The sequence below is a fragment of the Harpia harpyja genome, chromosome 1 (assembly GCF_026419915.1).
Source record: "Harpia harpyja isolate bHarHar1 chromosome 1, bHarHar1 primary haplotype, whole genome shotgun sequence".
Classification (NCBI taxonomy): Eukaryota; Metazoa; Chordata; class Aves; order Accipitriformes; family Accipitridae; genus Harpia; species Harpia harpyja.
The window spans coordinates 65,642,966-65,665,700 of record NC_068940.1 but is presented as its reverse complement, the minus strand read 5'-3'; the positions used below and the strand labels follow the sequence as shown (position 1 = coordinate 65,665,700).

General features: G+C 41.3%; 1 protein-coding gene and 2 long non-coding RNA genes across 4 annotated transcripts in view; all 3 read right to left on the bottom strand.

Moving 5' to 3' along the window:
- TOP2B (DNA topoisomerase II beta) overlaps window positions 1-7,955 on the bottom strand; it is a 72,532-nt gene extending 64,577 nt beyond the window's left edge. For both annotated transcript variants that reach the window (XM_052797928.1, XM_052797937.1), the window contains exon 1: window positions 7,254-7,955. In XM_052797928.1, coding sequence (XP_052653888.1) covers window positions 7,254-7,304 — 51 coding nt within the window. In that variant the 5' untranslated portion in view covers window positions 7,305-7,955. The remainder of the gene's footprint in view (window positions 1-7,253) is intronic.
- Window positions 7,956-10,097: 2,142 nt separating this feature from the next.
- Window positions 10,098-12,573, bottom strand: LOC128146497 (uncharacterized). Its single transcript, XR_008236781.1, has 2 exons — window positions 11,298-12,573; window positions 10,098-10,714 (listed from the first exon to the last, which is right to left on the bottom strand). It is a non-coding gene; the product is annotated as an uncharacterized LOC128146497 (long non-coding RNA).
- Window positions 12,574-12,587: 14 nt separating this feature from the next.
- LOC128146489 (uncharacterized) lies at window positions 12,588-22,036 on the bottom strand. The gene is made up of 3 exons (XR_008236780.1): window positions 16,519-22,036; window positions 16,074-16,365; window positions 12,588-15,492 (listed from the first exon to the last, which is right to left on the bottom strand). It is a non-coding gene; the product is annotated as an uncharacterized LOC128146489 (long non-coding RNA).
- Between the last annotated feature and the right edge of the window lie 699 nt (window positions 22,037-22,735).

The following is a 22,735-nucleotide window of genomic DNA, read 5'->3' as shown; positions in this document are numbered from 1 at the left end:
GACTCAGTTCATAAGAGTAAAAGCATTTGCAATCACACTGAAGTTTTAAAATTAGCAGATCTGATCCTCACTTACCAGGGAGGGTAGTAATCTTTCCCTGCTTTTCACATCAGCATTTTGAGTACTCATTGCTGAACTACCAGACAAAAATGGCAAGGAAACATTTTTTGAACAAAAATTACTATTACTAAGAGCTGGTCTATCACTTTGCTTCTGAGGAACACTTTTCTCCTACATTTATAAAAACAACAAACATTTGGTATGTTTAATCTTGACACCTTGTTGGTTGCTAGAACTTAAATTATACTTTAAATTTTAGTATTTATTTTCAAAGTTCTGTAAAAACATTTTACATGTCTTGACTTAATATTCACTTTAAATTTGGGATATTAGCATTAAAATGCATTCTTCCAAAATACCTGGGTTCCACTACATGTACTTGAGAGGACACCACTAGGTCTCCAAGCATACAATTTTCAAAACAGGCTTCCTCACAGTTATCCACATTTAGAACTGCATATTTTTGCTCAATCTGCTTTTGAAAATCTTCCAACCACCTATATAGTGCAGAATAATATTTACTTTGTGGGTGACTTGCAAGAAATTTACTATTTTAAATGAGGAAAATTAAGGGGTTTTGTTCCAGTTTTCATTTCCAAGTTCTCTCTCTATATATACTATATATATATATAAAACCTACTCCCAGGGATGGAATCATTCATATCCATCAGCTATGAATCACATGTGCTGCTTTTAATTAATTGAAATATAAACATGCATTTGATGACTGCTTTTGCACATAGACACACAAGACACTTTACATGCAAGGTAAAAATCTACTTCTGGAAAATAAAGTCTAGGAAAATAAAATACTAGATTTAAATGATAATTTTTTTCAAACCTAAACTGCCTACCTTAGACTACTTATATGCACTTTTATTTGGAAAGGTTACTGTATCTGTCCAAATAAAGTAATTCCTTATTTACTCTTTAATACAGCACGGGTAGCTTAGAAATTAAATGTATACACACACAAATCTAGACAGATAGAACATTAACAGAGGACACATGCTTGAACATACACCTTCCCCACCACACATCTAAAGCATTCCCCCCATGTATTTTTTTTAAATCAATTTGCCCCCCATCCCCAAGACATACATTTCTTCCAAGAGTTCATTGCAATTTATTTCCCCACTTCTAGGTATTCAGCATTCTTTCACCTACACTAGAACAAGTTTTCCTCCCAGCTCAGAACACACAGGGTGAAGATGCATGTTACTAAGCTGCAAGTCTGGCTCAGTTGCAGTCAAAGAGGTAGCTTCAATCTTGTCCCATCACAAAGCCTCTACTTAATACCACCTTGTCCTGGTTTCAGCTGGGATAGAGTTAACTGTCTTCCTAGTAGCTGGTACAGTGCTATGTTTTGAGTTCAGTATGCGAAGAATGTTGATAACACTGATGTTTTCAGTTGTTGCTCAGTAGTGTTTAGACTAATGTCAAGGATTTTTCAGCTTCTCATGCCCAGCCAGTGAGAAAGCTGGAGGGGCACAAGAAGTTGGCACAGGACACAGCCAGGGCACCTGACCCAAACTGGTCAACGGTGTATTCCATACCATGTGACGTCCCATCCAGTACAGAAACGGGGAAGTGGGGGGCGGGGATTCGCCGCTCGGGGGACTGGCTGGGTGTCGGTCAGCGGGTGGTGAGCAATTGCACTGTGCATCATTTGTACATTCCAATCCTTTCATTATTGCTGTTGTCATTTTATTAGTGTTATCATTATCATTATTAGTTTCTTCTTTTCTGTTCTATTAAACCATTCTTATCTCAACCCACGGGTTTTGCTTCTTTTCCCGATTTTCTCCCCCATCCCACTGGGTGGGGGGGAGTGAGTGAGCGGCTGCGTGGTGTTTAGTTGCTGGCTGGGGTTAAACCACGACACACCTCCATCACTTCTTTGACCCTGCATTATTCAGCTCTCTAACAAGGAGAAGACTGGACCAGTAAGACAACAAAAGTATTTCACTGGATGGTGGTATGGAGGATAGAGGATAAGAGGTAACAACTTTATTTTGGCAGGCAAGCCACAACATCTAACAAATCCCTCTTCAGATCTGTTGTGTCTGACTCGCCAAATTAAGCCACAAACATTTCCCTCTAGTGCTAGAATATTCAGTAAAGTCATCGCATCTCTTTGCAACACTGCTTCCTTAAGGACACCTGAATCAGAAATTCAACAAGAGCAAAAGCAAATGCTGCTTCCCTTCAACTGTTGATATACTACCTAGCTCCAAAGCCTACAAAATGCATTATGTTCAATAGAAGTAAACAGTAACATATTGGGGCACCTATTTCAGGTCTGACCTCCCTTCCACTGTATAACGGTGGGGGGGGGAGGGGAAGGGAGGCAGGAGGGGAGGGCCCACAGGGCACAACACCCCCCCAGTTCTCTGGCCAACATTACAGCAAAAAAAAAAGATAGATACTTATAAAAAGCAAGAGAGGAGCACTGAAATAACACTTGGCAACAACATAAGGCTCCCCCTCTCCCCTCTGCAGACACAATACAGCAGAGGAAAGATAAGACAGCAACTAACAGTATATGTAACAACTGTTACATATACGGTAACTGTGTTCTAGGGCTAGCTTCAGCCAGTGACAAAACAGAAGGCCTGATCCAGATAAAGAAATGGAAAGAACAGAGAGCTTATTCTGAGGTTTAACTTGGGTCTAGACAGGCAACTAAACAGGTCTAGAGGATTCAGGGGTAGAAACTTCAACCACCTACCCCCGCTTTTGAAACTAGTAAAGTGGTAATAAACAGTAATAAAAAGAACTAAGAAGAATTATTTATACTTGGTTCACCTCTAGGACAGTATGCTTATCTCTTAAAAAGTGAAGATTTGATTAGTATTTGGTCATATAACTAGTCATATTTGCTTACCTGTTTGTACTTCGGGCAGGCAGAATCCTGCCAGCTTATAGAAATAGACTCATGATAGAGCAGTAACCTACAACAATTCCTGGGCACCCTGTCATATCCCAACACTCTTCCTCCAAGCGCTATACTGGCAGAAGGGAACTTCTGTCTTGCTCCTGCCCAAAAGCCCCTGCTCCCAAATCAGAGTAATCATTGAAGCTTAGTATACAGCAATTGGTGGGCAGATCCTTGGTGCAGGAGAGACCCAGTTCAGATTTCAAATGCAAAAAACTTACCCATAAAGTTAGAAACCACCTAGTGCAGAATCCATAACAAGTGAATTATGGCATCTCACTGAAAATTATCAGACATTATTCAAAAGAAAGATTTGTTTTAATCCTCTTGAAACAAATTATTAAAAGCCAAGTCAAACTGAAAGCTATTCCTTTACTAGAGTTAAGAGTATTTGTTTTCAAATGAAACTATAAAAAGAAAGACAAGGTCCCTTTAACAGAAGGATGGGGGGGCTTCATTTGTTGGGAGGGGGGGTGTTTCATTTTGCTTTGAGTCTCCCGTCTTATCTCCTCTGTTATATATATATTCTTTTTGTTTAAAAAAATGACAACTTTAAGTTAAAAGTTATTGTTGAGGTAAAGTTTGGAACTGCTGAGAAGTGCTAATAGCTGAATTTAGATTATTTGAAAGGTTGCTATCTTTTCACTTAGCAATATACAGCTACAGTATTCATTCAAACCAAGTATGAAACAGTATAAACCAAATATATACATTATTTCCATCTACTAATAATATGCATTATTTCCATTCTGCTCCATTCAAGGAGCACACAGATCTGACAGTAATTTTTTTAAAGAAAATATTAAGAAATATTAAGAAAATTTTAAGAATATTAAGAAAATTAACACTCAGCATATATTCACTTTAAGCTTGCATTTCCTAGAACTGAAACCTATCCCTTTCATGAAGAGCAGGAAAATGGAAGTGGTGTTCAAAGTCTTAAATTATTATCAGGAGTCTCAGCTTTCATTTATCAGGCTCATGTAGCTCTTAGGGTTGAGGAGAAAGCCTTGAAAACACTGACAGAAGTGATGAAGTATTGCTTGTTTGAAACACTCTTCCATAGCTTTGTGGGCATTACCATTGTATCAGAATAAACACACTTCAGTGTTACTTGCAATGACTTCACTTTCACTATAAAAGGCATATTTATAAAAAAAAAAAAAAGGTACTATTACTGTACTATTATGACAGTTCATTTTCTGTAGTCCCTAACCACACAGAAAGGCTGAAGATAAGAATTACTTTGTTCAAAGTTTTTCTAGCATTAGAAAATGCCTTTATGTTTCACCAATGAAAACCCCGCTAGTTACAAATCCATGCTTTTGTAACTAACTCTTAATAAAACTTAACACTTTTATGGGTGACCCCTGGAAATCATCCACCAAAAGTAATTAATATCATTCTGTTGGTCAAAACTCCACCTTCTACCAACTATTAGAGTGGGGAGCTGCAAGTCAATTCAAAAGCAATCAGCAACCAGACAAAAAAAGAAAAAGGTTCTCAAAAAATAACTAGTACATTTGATAAATCGGAGGTTATCTTGATTTTCAGTTATATAATGCTAAATGATTTTCCCAATAAACATTTTCAACTGATACACTCTCATGTGTCCCCATCACTGGTAATTTTGCCTACTTAACAGCTAACCATTGCTAGTTACATTTCTTAAATGTTCTGTAGCTGAAAACACAGATGACTTGTTGTTTGTTTCCATTAACATTTAGTTCATCTTGCTTTTAAAAAAAGTAAAAGTAGGTATCACCTGATGCTCGTATGTTGTTCTCATTATGAAACTCACTCTAAGGTAAATTCTCTACCACATGAAGTACCCTTCCTTTTTCATAACTGCATGTAATTCTTTCCTAGTTAGTTGAAACAACGAACAAGTATGCTGTTGAAATCACAACCAAAGCTAAAGTTACACATACAATTCTACTAAAATGTAAGCACCATGTTATGTATATAGGATTTGCTGGTTTGAAACATAAATTAACATTCCACCGAGTTTTAAATGTTTCCTCATCTTTGGAACTAGACTTCTGTTACCCTTCAATTGTTTAACTCATGGTCTTATTAAGAAACCACTAACAATACAAAATACGTTACTCAAAGTAAGCATCCTAGTGGTTTCAACACACTAGTAGAAAGCCTAAAAAAAATCAAGGTAGTTTCAAAAGAACTTAGAACCAAATAGCAAGTAGTCACATATCCAGCAGATATATGGCAAGCAGATTAAAATCAGATGGTTGAAACTATTACTGTCCCTAGCTCTGTACCTCTCATCCTCAAGGCCAGCGTATGGTATTTACTCATGAACCATAGCCAGAATCAACATTTTTTTCAGACTGGCACACTAAACCAATCGCTAGCCACTGCCCCATCCATTTCAGTGCCACAACAATACTGCTTTTTTGTATGCCAGTGTTCTACAACCGACATTGAACAGGTTTGGCTTTAGGAACTGGCTCAGAAGTCTAATCTTCAGCATTTAAAATGCAAGTGAGAGAAAGAGACAACGTCCTACTGTTTTCTGGAAAAAAAGTGAACACAGTTTTAACTAAAATCTAATTATTTTCCTACAACTACTCTGAGTTGACAAAAACACTTTAATTTTTACTGCTTTTAGAGAAGGAAAAGTTTGATTACTTCCAGTTGTAGGAAACTGTTGACTCACCATAATTTCATCCCCATTACATTTAAGAACATGTTTCATTAAAAATGCCTACGCGGTAATTTTCACACTTCATTCTGCGGTTTTCTATATGAGCTGTAAAACTTTCAATTACTTGGTCCAACCTAGCCGGTAAAAATCTTAATTCTGAAGAGCTATCCAACGACCACAGTTGATCAAGATCACGTAGTATTGCAGGAAGGAAAGGAGAATAATATTAGCTTCCCTACTTAGGCTGTTCCCATATCTAAACTGTCTAATTTCAAATGGCACACCCAGAAACTTGCTCATTTTTTATATACCTTTCCATGCTGCCAGCTTCTTAAAATGAAAAAGAGAATTACCATCATCAAATGCAGTAATTAGAGCCACAGAAATAGTCCACCATCAGAATACACAGAATTTGTTCACCCCAATAGTGCTATTCACATTCTTTTCCAACAGCTCAAAGATGCAGAAAGGCATAACAGAAGAACAAGTTTGATATTATTCTCTTCAACAAGACTTCTTAAAAGTTCCTAACTCTGTAAAGCATATGCATCTGATTAAAGATGCAGCCACCTCATCACCTATCCATCAAGATATACTGTCTTCTGCTTAAACATTAAAGAAGCTACCCTCTTTTCAACCCTACACTGAGCAAGAGAACAGCAGAGAAGTTATTGATTGGCTGAACCAGACCCCTTCAGGTCATCTTTGCTCCTCCTTCCTCAGGTCTTACCAAAACCAGAGAGCATCCCCTATTACTACAGACGAGGAGAGCATCCCTCTGCACTGTGAGTCAAGGCCAATACTCTCAAAGGACTTTAAAACGGCTCAAAACGATTTACCAGTTCTAGAGTCAGTTGTCACCTGCACCCTCTCAAATCTTATTACTTCTGACCAATCCATGAAAAGCAATAAAAAAAACCAAACCCCAAACTTATTGGCCCTGTTAGAGTTACAACTTTTGGAAGATAATGAAGTTAAATTCCAAGACACAATAGCAAGCACAAAGCTCCAGCCCCCTGAATGTCTCTGAAAGCCTCCTCTTCAGCCATCTCTGAAACTTAAGAACTTCAGGTATTGTCTTTTCAGACAGCTGGGAAAGAAGCTGGGATGAACACGCAGTCCCTTCGGTAGCCCGCAAAGACTTTGCTCTAGCATCAAGAGGCTGTAACTGCGACTTCTACGGGACGACAGCCAGCCCACATCTCACTTTGGAGATCGGTAACTTCAAACCAGCCCTAGTGAACCACCCACTCCCCCCAAGGCAGGAGCCTCCTTCCTACCTGCTTGCTCACAGACTAACCTTTTCCCTACAGTCCCGAGCACCCCGACGAGCCCCCCACGGCTGCAGGCTCCCCTCCTGTAACGCCCACCCCAGTCGCAAGCCCGGGCTGTCTTCTCCCTCTACCTCCACCCCTCCACCGAGCGGCTCTACAGCGCTTCCCCTTTCACGCCAGCCGTCAGTTTCTTCCTCCTTTAAAAGCCGAGCCGCGCTCTTTCCACACACACCAGGGACGCAGAAAGAAATAACAGCAAATAATAATTTAAAAAAGGCAAACCCCACAAACAACAAAACACAGCCCCACAACTTACCACCCAAGTCAGTCCCCCGCTGCCGCCGCCACCGCCTCCGGACTTTGCCATTTTCTGCCCGTTTCTCCTCAGCCGAAGTGAGGGCGCAAGGAGGCAACCGAGAGGGCCGGCACCGACACCGAGCCTCACGGCACGGCGCGGCGCGGCGCGGCGCGCCCGCCCTTCGCGCTTCGCCCCGGCCCCTCAGGCGCCGCGCGGGCCCGGGAGCCCCCACAACCCCTCGCCCGCCCTCACACACAAACGCGCGCGCACACACACACACACACACACACAGAGGCACCCCGACGCCGAGAGCTCCCCACCCGCTTCGGCCCAGCTTCTAGTTCATGCTGGGGAGCGCAGCTGAGGCGAAGGAAAATAATCCGCCGGGGTGGGCGAGGGCTCCCGTGGCCGCCCGCAGCCCCGCGACGGAAGGAAAGCGCCCGGCGGAGAAGGGCCGAGGAAGGAAGGGAGGAAGGAAGGGCAGCCAAGGGGCCGCGCCGCCCGCACAAAAGCGCCTTTCCGCCGCCCGCGCTCAAACTCGAGGCCGGGAGGCAGCGAGCGAGCGGGCGGGCCCAGCCGGGCCTGCGGCTCTCGCTAGTTTAAAGGGACTGCCGGTCCCTTCACCTCACGACGGCGGCGGCAACAACAGCCGCCGCTACCACCGCCGCCGTAGCGCTGCCTGCCTCCCTTCCCCCCCTTCTCCGCCTCACCCCAGGGCCCTCCCCCCCGCAGCCACAAAGGCCCGGAAAACAGATTAATAATAAAATCTCCCCCTCGTCCCCTCCCCCGCCCGCGCCTGCCTTCCCTCCCCGCGCGCGCGCGCACCCGCACGCCAGTGCCCGCGCAGCCCCCGCCCCCCCCTCACACGCAGGCACGCACGCACGCACAGGCCGCCCGCTGACACCCGGAGCTGGCCCAGCCCTCCTTCCCCTCCTCTTTCCGCCCAGTCTCGGTGCCGCTCCCCCGCCTCCTCCCAACGCCCTGGACGGCTACCGCCGGTGCCCCGCGCTCAGACAATAAGCGCGCTGGCCCCGTCCGGCATCCGCGTCGCGGCCGCCTCCGAACGCGGCCGGCCCCGGCTGGGCTAGGCTGGGCTGGGCTGGGCTGCCCTCTCCTCCCCCCCCCCGCGCCCTGTCCCCGAGCCGACCCGCCAATCACGCGCCGGAGGCGGGCAGGCTGCGAGGGGCGCCGGCCAATCGGAGAAGCGGAAGAAGCGGCGGCGGCCGCGTGAGACGTCACTGCGGGTGGCAACAGGGAGGGAGCGCTGCCGCCGCGCGGGGGGCGCTACCGCGCGCCGCGGGGGAGGGGCGGCGCGAGGGGAGGTGTAACGGTCGGCGCGAGGAAGGGACGGGGAGGAATAGCCGACCTACCGGGTCAGCGGCCCTCCCCGGGCTGACCTTCCCACCCTGCGTCCGCGGGCGAAGGAGGGGAGGCTTCGCTCTACCCGCGAGGAACGTGCCCCCACAGGGGAGCGTTTTGTGAGGGGAGCGTTCGGGGGTTGGCGGGGCACGGCTGTCCCTTGCGCCTGGTCTGCGAGGTGGATGCGGCGATACGCGGGCGGAGAAGTGGCGGTGCAGCAGGTGGGACAGGCGCTTGGGGGTACGGTGGTCAGCTACCAGCAGCTCCGTGACTGATCCCTGCCGCCGCCACTGCTACCGCTGCGCCCTGCGGCGCTTGGAACAGGACGAAAGTCCTGCTGCTCCAGGCAGGAGAGTGTTTATAAACCACTGCCCTCTTCTGGACCGTGGTAATCAGCCTGAGGAGCTCTTTATCTCAGAGATCTCGCAGAACTGTGCTCTGCTGCTATTATGAGTGCTTTTGAGCATCACCGTGCTAAGTCTTCTTCCAGTCAGTGACACGTTGCCTTGTTACAGGGTCAGATAATAAAGCACCCTGTTCTGTACACAGTACACAACCCTGTTCTAAAATGTTTGCCGTTTTGAAAAAAACATCCTGCGGTGTAACTTGGCAGCTACTTCCTAGGCCTAAATGGTATGTGTATGAAGCCTAAAATTCAAGTTATTTTAGGTATGAGCATGAAAAATACTTACAGCTTAAGGTATTTCCCACTGAAAGTAAAATATAACCATAAATATTATGGTCATAATTTTTGACAAGCTTAAAAAAATGTTTCACGACATGCAGCTTCTCAATTAGTAATTTTCATTTTACCGTGTGAAATGCAAAAGACCTGCCTAGTCCAGCCTGTTCCACTCCTTGAATTATTCCCAATGTAAAGTCATAAAAGGAGGGATTAGTAGGAGCACTGCATCCGAGTCAGTAGACAAATTGGTAGCTGATGAGAATAATTTCAACTGAATAGTAATAATTTAAAGGTTTTTCCTTTTGCAAAATGCTTTTCCTAAGAAGTAAGGAGATTGGAAATGGAGCAGCTGCCTTTGAGGAGTCAGTTGTAATGTTCAATTATGCCTCAAGGGAAGGATCAGAAGAATTTCTAGTAAATATTGCTTATTTAGCATAATTTTACTCTGCTGGTTTCTAAGGAACCTATTAAACTAATATCTAAGCGCTGCACAGGGATTACAGAAAATAATGGCATCTGCCTAGAAGGGACAGTAAGTTATCCGTTCCAGCCCAGTTTTATTGCAGCCCCATGTACCTCTGAGCTGTAGGCTGTGTTTTCTTCTACTTTGGGCAAGATAAGAAACAGTGTTTCTTGCAGAACAAGAATAAGGTAACACTTGCAGGGCTCTGCCTAGTGCTTCAGAGTTTTGGGCTTGCTGATTAGAACAGGTTTTTTTCTCCAACTCTACAATTTATAAGCAGGACCTGTTGAAATGAAACACGTATAGCGAACCAGGACTGCTGCAACGAATATCGGGAGGACCAGAGACAACAGCATGAGTGCCTCTGCTCAAAGCTTTTTGCACTGGTAGAGAACCATTAATGTATACCCCAGAAATAGAACAAGTCACAAACATTAGTGTACTACGTTCTCATTAGCTCCAGCTGTTTAGTAAATAGGCTGTTCTTAGTGTGGGAAGTGTGTCTTTTGCAATCATTTATCCTGAGCCAAGTAGTAGATAGCGATCTAGCTTGAAGACAGCCAATTCTGTATACATTAGAGAAAGACAGAGGGAGTTTCTTTCTTCTTGGCAGATGCTGGTCTTTGAATGTGCACGGTCAGACACGTTCAGTCTATGTGTCATACTGCAGTAAATATAGGAGGAAAGCCTGACGCTCCTCCCAGCATTTTCTTTAGTCTTCTTTGAGACTACCTTGTCCATGTTGCTTTTCATTTAATTCTCATCACATACTACACTACCTGCGCAGCATGTTACTGGCTTATTGTTTATATTGGTTTCATCCTTAATACTTACCTGTGTATGTTGAGTGGTTGCATTCCTAGCCATGTAGGATTGTGTGACAAAGTTCTTATGCAACTACAAGCAGCTGCCTCCGTGGAGTTCGGAGGTGAAGAAGAGAAACTAGACTGCTCATCACATTTCAAGTGATCCCTGCTAAAACAAACATAGAATTAGGTTTAAGCATGAATCGAATTTAAGCACTGTAACATTTTGATAGGAATGGGATTTCTTTGCTGGCTGCCCCAATCATGCACTACCAGTTTATGTCAAATACTTTACACTTATTGTGTGACATTTTAAATTAATAATCCCCTTGAGATAATATACACAAAATTCCTATTTCAGTTCATTGGAAACTTACTTGTTCTCATAGTTGGAGACCATAATATAAACAGAAGTACCCTAAAGATTTTCAAAACATTTGTCTACTTAATCCAGTTTCACTAGTGTTTTTAGTAAGCAAAATACTGTAACATTACTTTGTGTTTAATTATTTTAGCAGTAAGACAGCTGTATGTATGATCTTTAAATATTCCTGTACTTAGTAGGTACAAACTTCCCATCTACTGTAAGTTATTTGCTGCTTCTATTCCAGTTTACTTGCTGTTTAATAAAACCTTTTCTTTCTCTGTGGCTTTTCTGGAATAAGACTTAAAAGGGCATAAAACTTGCCTATTTGTGAAACTATGTGCATTTATCTACTCTGAGAACACACTCAGGTACAACCAGTTACCTAAATGAGTGATCACAGCTCTCAGTTTTCTGCAAACTACACAGGAAGAAGAGTAATTTGCAATTTTGATCTAAAATATTAATGAAACTAAGTTGATACCCATTACACTATACATTCCACATTGTATATAGTTGTAATAAGGTATAAACAAACTTTGCATATTTTAATATCACATATTTACATTTGCAAAATGGTAATTTCCATATTCTACTGCATTTTAAAACTTCATCATAATTCATTAACATAATTGTGAAATAACTGATCAAATTATTGAGTAGGATTGTGGTAGTACAATATGACAGTTATAAACATACTTGTATTGCCTTGATTGTGAACGAATTTCAGGCCATGGTTCCAAGGCATTTAAGAAAAGTATACACACTACTGGATCACCTAATGGTATAAGTTTAGCCAGATCATGCACGTTTACACAACTGTATTTCAAACAACTTTGCTGAACTAGCAAGAGCACACGCTAGTGGTTTTCTGTGGGGGTACACTGTGAATGCACTGCCTGACGCACTCATCTGAACTGTGCCTAGGACCTACCCACCTGCCTGATGTATCCTTGGCATGTTTTGTCAGTAGCTGTTCCTGGGGTCAGACTGTTCCACAACCAGTCTCTTGAAAAACACCAGGTCATTTCCCTCTTAATCCTGAACAACGTGCCGCTTTGTGACAGTTTGGCATAGGGTTTGGACTCGTTAAACCCTGTTTACCCTCCAATTACTCCCCAATAACTAACCATTAATTGCTGCACCATTGCCGAGGTGTGGAGAACTTCCCAGCAGTGCAGGCTGTGAGCGCTGCTGATGGGGTATTGCTGGGGAAGAGGTCCAGCAGAAGCCCCAGGGTGAGCTGTGGGGACCCCAGGGGCCCGTGCCTGGACTGCCCACTGCATGGCTGGGGCCACTGTACTGACCCACCTGACTTTCTTCTGGGCTGCACCATCTCCCCCGCTGCGGGAGAGGCAGGTTGTGTTAGAGACCATCACATTGACTCGCTTTGCCTCTCTCCTGGACTGCACTGTCTCTTCTGCGGAACAGGGAAGTCATGTCACTTGTTAACATTAAATATTTATCTGTTACTAGAAGTGCTTTAGTATCCAAGTCCATCTAGTCTCCTCACTGTCAATTCAGTCTTAAACTGTGACACACTTCCACTGAGCAGCATAAATAAAGTTGTTGCTAAGGCAGGGGCTGGTCATAGAAGTGAAATACATTTGTATTGAAATTCCTTGTCTAGGAGAAATCTTCCTTGTGTAGTGACCACATACAGCAAGGAAGGTGCATGAGCTGGCCCTGCTGGGAGGAATTCTCAGTAAGAATAAAATGAACATCCATGCTATTAACATCCGTTTTTTTTAAAAGAGTTGGTGGCAGTGGGAAGAGCTGCAAATGCTCAGGGGCAAAGACAACGGAAACAAATGTAGAACAGAGAAGGCAATGTTTTTGGAGATCTGTGCTGAACATACCATGGCATAGAAATGGCCATCAGCAGAGTTCTACAGAGCTGAGAGGCAGATTGCTGCAATCGTTTTGAAGCCGGGTATCACCAACTGCATTATACCATTGTTAACTAGTGTGGAGAATGCAAATAGCCAGCAAGGTTTTGGACATGACATGCCGTTCAGAATGTGCCTGCCTCCCTTGAGCTCAGGGTGATGAACACAGCAAAGCATACTAGGCTTTCCTCACTGGGGTAGCTTTTCTGTGTGTTAACCACATATCCCCTTTCTTCCTGTCACTCTATCCCAGCTCCTCTGAAAAGGAGTTCTCTCTTTCCAAAGGGGAATATCTTTTTGACTAGGACATGTAGTTTTGTTCCTAGCAGTTCACCCGAGACTCTTTGGGCAAGAAAACGTGAATGGTGATTGATTTTTAGCCAGCAAGACTCTTCTTGCTCATTGAAGGTCCCCGTTACCAGTGTATTTGTCTAGCCTTCCAGACAGAAATCCATGATGGATCCAGAGTGAGTATCAAGGCTGCTTCCTTATAGCAGAAAGTCATGTCTACTCATTCCTGGGATGACAGGAAGGTGAAGGAGTTGTTACTATACAAGGCATGTGTGGACACATTGAATCTGTGGGGAAAAGTGATGACTAATGTAGCCAACAGAGAAGCCCACTATTCTGGGAAGTGTTTAAAGAGATGGTACCTTGCTCTCTTGAGCTAAAATTCAATCACCTCTGATACATTATCTCTGTTTTGATATATGATTAGTAATTACTGGGGGGAAATAGAAAGTGCAAGCTTTCCTGCATAGCTTCATTTTACCACCAGTTTTGACTGGAATCGATGATGACTAGGTCAGGATGTGCATTTGCATTTCCTTTCTCAAAATTGAGTTGTGTGATTCTTGTGGTAATCCAAGAAGAGGAAAGTCTCAGGGAAGACCCGAGAGAGGCAGATGGTACAGCCTCCAGTTAGAGCCACTGAGGTGGAACATGTCATTAACATGTGGCCAGTGCACCCACATAGCTTATGCTGAGGTCCAAGGGAAAAAGAGAAGGAGGCGGACAAGTTTTGGAATTTTTGGATAACTGAAGATCTGAAGCAAAGATCAACAAAAAGAGTTGAGCGAACGTCCTGTGAACATCCAACTGGAAGAGGGCTGAAAGAGGCACATGTGAGGACATCAACGAACAATACATCTGAGCACTGAAAGTGGGGAAGACAAAAAGAAGGAACTACCAAAAAGAAAAGTCTGGGCTAACTATGAAGGGTCCAGTCAGACACAGATGAGCAGAACCACAGACAGTTTGAAGTCACCTGTCTAACAAATTAATGAACAACCCCTCTGAGCAAATCAGTACAGGCAGCTTGAGTTTATACCGGATCAGTGCTTTCAATCACTAGACGATGATGGTTTTGATGTGGTACTAGATGCCCTAAAACTTGAATTATTGTTCTATAGCCCACAGCACAGGAAATGTGCTTACTGTGTGCTTCTGACAATTACAAAGCAGTTTAGAAGGGAAGTTTATATAATAATATTGTATTTGTGAATATTCTTTTCTAGCTGACTTAGGTTGTTTATCTTTCCAGTAACCTGTTTACTAAAAATTCCACTTGCTCAAATGCATTGTTTCAGGTTACCTATGTCAGCAGACAATTCTTAGGCTTTTGAGGATAAACTTTTCAGAAGTCTTTGAGAAAGTAATTACAAAAATCAGATGTATACTTGAACAAAAAAAAAAAAAAAGACTTGTACCGCTGAACAGGTAAATGTACACAATACTCAGCCACCTACTTGGTCTTAAACATAAGCATTATCTGAACTTACAACTCCCTAATAATTACTTGTTTCAGATCAGCTATAGAACAATTTCTCAGGTGGCCTAATTTGTAACAGAGCTCAGCAGCAGCAGTTCCTGTTTATTTCAATAGGAGTTGTATAATTCAACAGCTTGGAAGATTAGACAAGCAGTGTTTAAAAATGGTCACTGCTAGCTGCTTCATGCACTTTTCTATTTTCATTAGATATTAAGCAAAGAAGATCAGAAATGCATTAAAAATCTTTTGTTATCCCTTTAGATCCGTTAACATATTGGTATTTCTGGGTCGTGAATGTTTCTCTCCAAGATATCACACAGCTGTCCTCTGTTGTTTGTTTCAATAGTGGTGTTTCTGCTTAGCATTTTATTCTTGCTGTATTTACTAGGAGAAAGGTAAATAAAGTACCAAATGCAACAAATTAAATATGTTTTTTTGTTTAGGTGATGGTGTCCTGTTCTATTTTTACCCAACTAACAATGCTTATCTTCTCTTTCCACTACCTATTTATATTGCTCCCATTTATCTGTGTAGATTCTTCATGCTCCTTAGTGCCCTCCTGTTTTTCTTAAAGAAAAGTAAGAACACATTACCTCAATCTTTAGTTGAAGTAAGAACATCCAGATCAGTGGTTCTTGTATGCATCTTGCTCACTACGATGTAGCCACCGTTGGTAGAGGTAGCAGAAGTTGCAGTAGCAACAGCTTTCAGTATTGGCCAGGACAATGTGCTTGACTACTCAGGAATTATTTAGGCAGCGCTTTGCTCTGGCACAAATGTATTAGAATTTGGGAATCTCAGTCTAGGTCATCTTCAGTCCAGCATGGCTTCCAAGAGCATCTCTCCTTTTCTGAGCACTTCGGAAACCTGAATCCTGATCACAGCATTTCTTTCTTAGATTTAGTATTCCTGGCTGTCGCCTGTAAGGAAAGAAAACAATCTTTTGAATTACTTTTAATATATGTGCTTTAATACTTGGTGAATTCATTTTAATGTACCAGAAGAAAGTTTTTCATCTACATGGTGTGTTGAAAGTAACTTGGTTTGATATACGTATACCTGTGGGGTTTTTTAACCTAAAGAACACAGAAGCAGTAGTCGTCATTATTTTATACATTTGTTTTTGAAATCTACTGTGAATTTAACTTTAGTATAGTAAACAAAACTGTTCTTAGTTCATGCAGTTCTTTTAGAATATTCCTGCATTTCTTGCAAACTATGAAGCAAAGAATCTTAAAAAATGATACTGAGTTTTACCTTACTGACAGACCCAAGTATGAAAAAAGCCAGCATATCTATTTTTGCAACAAATCCATTAACTGTTATGCAATAATCATCCCCCACATTCTTTTAAAACTAACTTTCCAAAGAACAACTTAGTGATACACAGTGTTCCTATATAACAGCTAGAGAGAATACATTTTCTGGTACTGTGTCTCATAGTAAGCTCATGCTGAAGTTGTTACCATTTTGCGATAGAACTGTTGTAATAATAACTCACCTTCTTTTTTAGTTAGTCAGTTTTTACTGAGCTTTTTTTATTCCACATATGCTCTTCTGCTGGAAGCTTTTATACCAGAAAGCCTTTGAAGAGTGGGAGTTGCTCTTTAAATTTATCTGGAAGTAGTGTGGTTTCTTTTACCTTGGCTGTTACTGCTACTCATATTCTTTTATTTCCAGGTACTAAGTGCAATGAATTTGTCAGGTTTTCATGAAAAGGCAATACACATTATCCAGAAACTTGCAACATAGTATCAGTTTCTGTCCCATTCAAAATTTTCCTCCTTCTGTCTCTTCAAAAGTTAGAAAATGCAATTTTTGTATCAATATATTTTCTAGTATTTTTGGAAACTTTATTTGACCTAAGTATCAGAATCTCATTTACCTTGTAACAAGTTCTAAAGTTAGCTCTTTACCCAAAGACAGGTTCTTGTGTGTTCTCTTACCTTTTGAGACATATTGGACACTCTACTGAAACATGACATTTTTCTGCTGAGTTCATTTCTCTCACGACTCATGACAGGAAAGCACGGAAGCTCCTTTTTTACTTTACATCTTAGCCTTAGTTGATTGAAAAGGCACCCATTAGTTCCACAGGCATGCATTTGAATTCCTCAGGTTTGGTAATCTGGTTTTTTTTCAGTTGCTCATTATTTTCTAGCATTTCTCTCAAAATATTCTGGACTCAGTTCTCTGGGACATGACCAATGATGATGAAAGAGTACACTAGCATAAAGACTGAAAACACAAAGAAATTACTTGAAGACACAGAATAGTTGAAGTTTAAGAGATCAATTACATATGTATTGCTCTTTGTGACATTTAATTCTCAAAATAAAATGTAAAGTTTTCCTCAGCATTCTAATCAGAACATCCACTCTCCCAAATAATGAAAGCTACTAATTTTGAGTTGCTGGGCAGAACTGAAGAGCACTCAGAGCAAACAATCCTTTCTTTTCTGATAGTTTTTGTTAAAGTACAGCAAAGCAGGAACCATGCCACCTCTCAGGTTACCATAAAGACAGGGCACAGTTACAGGCTATATAGGCAGGCACATTAACCAACCCATGGGAACGCAGCACAAGCTACAGCACTCAAACATAACCCAAGGCACATTCTCCAGCTTTAAGTTGCTTCACCAAACCAGCATGACTGCTTTTAGCCATAAAGCCAAACAGCTCCATAGTGTGGCACAGCGCGCAGTGCTCCCAAGCTGCTGCCCAGTACAACAGACGTGCTCCCACGGAGCGCGCACACAGAACACGGCACTCCCACGCCTCCCTCCAGCTTCCTTTTAATGTTTAAATCTTCCCTGCTAATTTATGATCAGTTATCAAGTACTGCACTTCATGAGCAGAATGAGGATTGTAGTGCCTGTCATCCCACCCTTGATCTATGCTACTCCCATGGTGTTCGTGATGGGATATCCCATGATCCCTAAGGTTGGCGCTCCCTTCAGGGTTGTTAACTACGCCAGGGACATGGCTTGCTTAACAGGTTCTGTAACAGAGTAGCATGAAGCTGCAAATACTATAATAGGTGAAACTACTTTTTAAATTCCCTCTAAATGAATTAGCATGTTAATGGGTCGGATGTTGTGCTTTGCATTTTTACTCCTACAGGTCTTTGCAGATTTTAAAAAGCAATAGTTAATCCTTCAAAAAGGCATGAAATAAAAATATTAATTCAGTATTTTTTGGGTCACCCTCTGGAGTTAAATTGAAAGTTTAACAGCATTCATATCCTTACAACAGACATCTGTAGCATAGCATGCAAACTTAATGTGTAATCCTTCATTCAGTTCTTCGAGTTTCCAGTGCAATTTCTTCAGTTATTCTTCTGTAATGTTTCTACAAGGTGTGAGGAACAATTTTACCAAGAAATAAAATCTGCTGATTTAATTTGGTCAGGAGCCTCACTGCCCTTTTGAACTATATGCATAAACATACAAAACCATTAGGTTCTAATGCTGGTCCGGATGTCCTTCCCCTAGAACGACTGCTGCTTCACCTTCCCCTGCTTTGTGGGCCCCTCACACCACCTCCCTCACCTCTCAGGCTCCTGGACAACAGCGAGTCTCAAGAAGATGTGAGGGAAGGCCTACGTTACCAGGCCTGCAGCGGGCTGCTGTTGATGGCCAGTAGACCTGCTGGGAACATGAATGATGCTGGGAACATAGGAGAGTACCAGTGAGGGATGATTACTGAGGGACACGATACTGGAATGATATGGGCTGAGGATTCAGTTGTCCTGTGAATGAAATATACCATGGGTGTGACGGGAGGGACAAAAAAAAAGCAGGTAGGAACTAAAATGGTACAAGGAGGTGAACAAAATCTCCCAACAATAAAGGCTGTGGCAGATTCAGAGGACCACATTCAAGGAACTCACTCAGCAGAGGCCGTGCTACTGTCATCCTCACGACTTGCTTTCTCCCACTGCCCACCAGGGCAGAAGGAATAGCAGCCACCGTGAGCTGGGGAATGCATGGAGGCTGTATGGGGTTGGGTTATCAGCCTGCGATACACAGGGGAAGCAAGAAAAAGAGAATCCAGGGATGGTGTGGAAGCCTCCAGATCCTACCTGTGACTCACTTGAAAGTTGCCTTGATCTCCACTACAGAGACTGCTTCAAAGGATGAAAACCACTAGTTTAGAAGAAGGGAAATCTGGAAGGCCTTTTAACGGTGAAGACACCAGGGAGGGTTACCCCAGGAGGTAACTGATATCACGTGTTAATCAAAGGAATCTTCCAAAACATGGCCAAAGCATCTGATTATGCTGCACTGTAGAATAAATCCATCTTATTACTAATACAACTAATCGTATGTTACAGTGCTGGTTTTCTCGTTCTAATATGTATTAAATACAAAATCCACTGATAAGTACTGCTAGTGGTGACTCCTGCTTGACTCACAAGTAACCCTACATGACTGGAGTGTCTCCTCCATACAACTTTTTCAATAAAATATTCCCCAGTTATGGATTTAATGTTCAGTTCTTGGAGTATAATAGGTTCTAGTTGATTTCCACTGAATTTGTTATCACATGCCAGTAAATCTTCTGTTCTTTAAAAATTAATTATATTATTACCTTTTCTCTTTTTTCACACACCCAGTCTTTCAGCCACTCTTTCACTAGGATACATGTTGCCTCCACACTCTGTTCACAGATGGGCTTTGTATTTTTCACTGGATATTTGCAAAGGGCTGAATTTCCTCACATGACCGGTAATCAGTCTTGTATGTGAAGTAAATGCAATAAAAAGTTTAAAAAAGGTAAATGTACTCTGGCAAGTGCTTGTTTCTCTTTAATGTCTGTTTTCTATCATGGGTTTTGTTTCTGAGGGCCAAAAATGCATGTAAATCTTCCCATCTCTTCAGAAGGTTATTTATATATTGGGACTGGATGAACGCCCATTTCTTCATATCTTTCTGTCATCAATTCTTTTTCAGCAATAAACTAGTGTACAAATATGAGTTACTGGTAAGCCTTAAAAATCTGAAACAAAACTATAATATAAAGCTGCAGAATATAGCTACTCACATTGCATAGTTAAGAAAAATTGCAATATCCATTGCACTGAATGTGAACCCCGGGGTTTCACCCTTGTTAAAAAAAAATCAAATGGATTAATATTAAAAAAAAATCATTATCAAAGACTGACTCTGAAGTAGAGAAATAACTGATACCACTAACAATATTGTCAGGGGCTGAGACGAGTTCTTATAAAGGCAGTTCATACATAGTTCTGACACTACAGCAAGAACTTTCTTATGGCACTGTTTGCCTTTGTAAAGCTCCATGATGATAATACTTCCTTTCAAAAATATTTGATTTATAAAAAAAAATGAAACTATTAGCTTAGTTTGCTAAACAAACCCCCAAATGATGCAAATTTGACATTCATTTATCAGCATTAACACCTGACTACTTTTTTCTGTCCTCGAGTGTGAAAATTAAACCACAGCCTCTAACACTACCTGTTTGTGCTGCTACCTCCATTGTGGAGTTTTGGGGTTTTTAATTCCAACCTGTTATTTTAAACTTTTTTTGGCCTATTTTCTTTGAAACCATCATTGATAACATCATGGAAATCAGTAAGTATACTTAGGCAGAAACTTCTACCCAAACAACCTAACAAAAGAAAACACCCAAATCAAAACCAGTTTGGGGCATGCTTCTTACTGAACCAAACCAGAAAAGCTCCAGAGTTCTTAATGCAGCCCACAAATAGGCACTTCCCTTTTGGCCAATAAAGTTTTACATCTTTTTGCCAGTGGTGAACTTTGTTTTTAATATACCATGTATTTCCCTGATGCTTTGGCTGAAAGCAAAACCTGCTGCAGTTTAACTACGTTATTTTGACTTTTGACATAATGCAAGCATGGACACACATATATTACATTACCTTCTATCCTTCTCATCACAGTGGTAATGCAGAGGGAAGGAGGGAGTCTCTGTCTTTCCATTCTGCACTTTGCTGCTGTTTCCGTCTGCTCTAAGAGGCTGTGATCAACTGTTCCAGCTACTTTACTAAGAGTTTGCTTAAACATTGGCTTGGATGTCTTCATTTTCTTATGTCAGCTGGTTTCCTTATGACTGTTTCACAAGAGAGTCTGCATATTGTTATCCAAAGTGCTTATTTTAAATAAGTCCAGCATTTCCTCCTGATTGTGAGAGAGGTAAGCTGCTAGTTGATGATTTTCTGGGGAGAAAATTATGTTCCTCTGGGACTTCAAGCATATGGGAGACAGACATTATATTACTGAAGTTCCAAGGATATGAAATAACACACAGCATTATGTAATAAAAGGATCAAATTAACAGAACATACGCTGAAACATTACAATCAAAATGCATAGCAAAATCATCTTTTCCACCCACTTATAAGATCTCTAGGAGAAGGTCATAGCTAGCCAGTACTTAAGACTCATTCCTTTAAGTCTCTGTAGGTGCTCAATGCCACACTGAAATCTCATAATCATTACAGATAGCGTGCTCTTAAAACTCTTGGTTACAATATGTCACTAAACACACTTTTTTCCAAAACCAAAGACCCAGATTATTCACTGGAACAAAAGAAGGAATGAAACTATATCAAGCAGTAGGAGCCTGTTAATTTTAAAATTATTTCTATAGCTTAGACTAGTAAAAATAAAAGATGTTTAAAAATGGATATTCCTTAAATCTTTGACTGCTTTTCCAAAAAGCTGTTCACTATTCTAAGCATTTATCTACTGAAAATTTTCAGTGACCTAAATATAAAAGAGCACATAGAAAAACATCTCAAAAACAGGGTCAGTCATGGAAGTTACTTTTGCCAGCACTCACTTATATAGTCCATTACATTTTCTTTCCCCATTAAATTTTATTAAGTCCCAGTATTTTTGTTGGTTTCTGGGTGTCATCAGTTTTAATTACTATTGCGCTTTTTTTTTTGCTGAGTTTGAATATTTTTAATCTATCCCTTTTATCTCCTCTTACCAAATAAAAAGTAAAGAAACTAACTTAATTTTTGTCATAGTATATTTACCATACAATTCCAATCCTCTGTATAAATTAAAAGCAAATTAAAATGTATTTTAAATTGGATGGAAACATGTAGAAAAAGATAAAGCTGCAGACACTGAAGCAGGCTAATCATAAACAAAGCTAATAGCCTAATTACAAAGCTTACCATAAAAAAACCCAAACCCAAGAATAAACATAAAAATCTAAATGAAGGAAAAAAACCTGTTCTCTTATTCAGACAGGCAGACAGTCACATTTAGACCCTTACACATTTCACATTATCTGTACACACAAATACAGATACTTGAGGCTGTTTGACCTTGGCTTGTTACTTGACCATTCCTAAGTGTCATATTATAGGATGGGAGGCCTCAAAATTCTGCTCCTGAAATTAGTAACTTCATCAAAGAAGAAACTGTATCAACTAACTGAAGACTTTTTTTTCGGGGGGGGATGGGAGGGGGGATGGACATGGACTCTTTACGGTCCTTCTGCTTGGGTTAAATATTCAAGATCAGCATAAAGCACACAATCTTACCCCAGATATTAGTGCTATTACTCTTCCATTCTATCCACATTGACAACATTATGTGACCAACGATCAGTAAACATAGTATCACTGATGATTGTTTAGGGAGGCCATAAGCTGCAAGGCATAAAGCATTGCTGGCAATGATAGTACCCCATAAAAGAACCTTAAGAGCTAGCACAAAGTAAGGTAAACTACTGCCAATAACATTGAATAACTTTTTAAAAATACTCAAAATATAGATAGGACCTAGGTCTATTCCACCAACTGTGTTTAAGGAAGTCACCTGTCTGTAATTTGCTTCTTGACCCTCCACATCATATGAAGCAACAATACAGAAATTCTTTCAACAGCGACACATTTTTTAAGTTGTTGAATTGCTTACAGAACACTGGCAAAATCTTAAATTTTGTCCAAAATCAGAGGTTTGAACCTATGGTGGAAATTAGAGATTTATTTTAAATAACATCTGTACTTAACAAATGCTAAGTTTTGACAAATACTGACAAGGTACATCAAATTCTTAACTGGTAGTATACTTCCAGTTTAGCTTAAGCAACCAAAGTTAAGGAGATGGGGAACGTGAGCATGGAGAAGAGGACAGATATTCTGATATCTGCC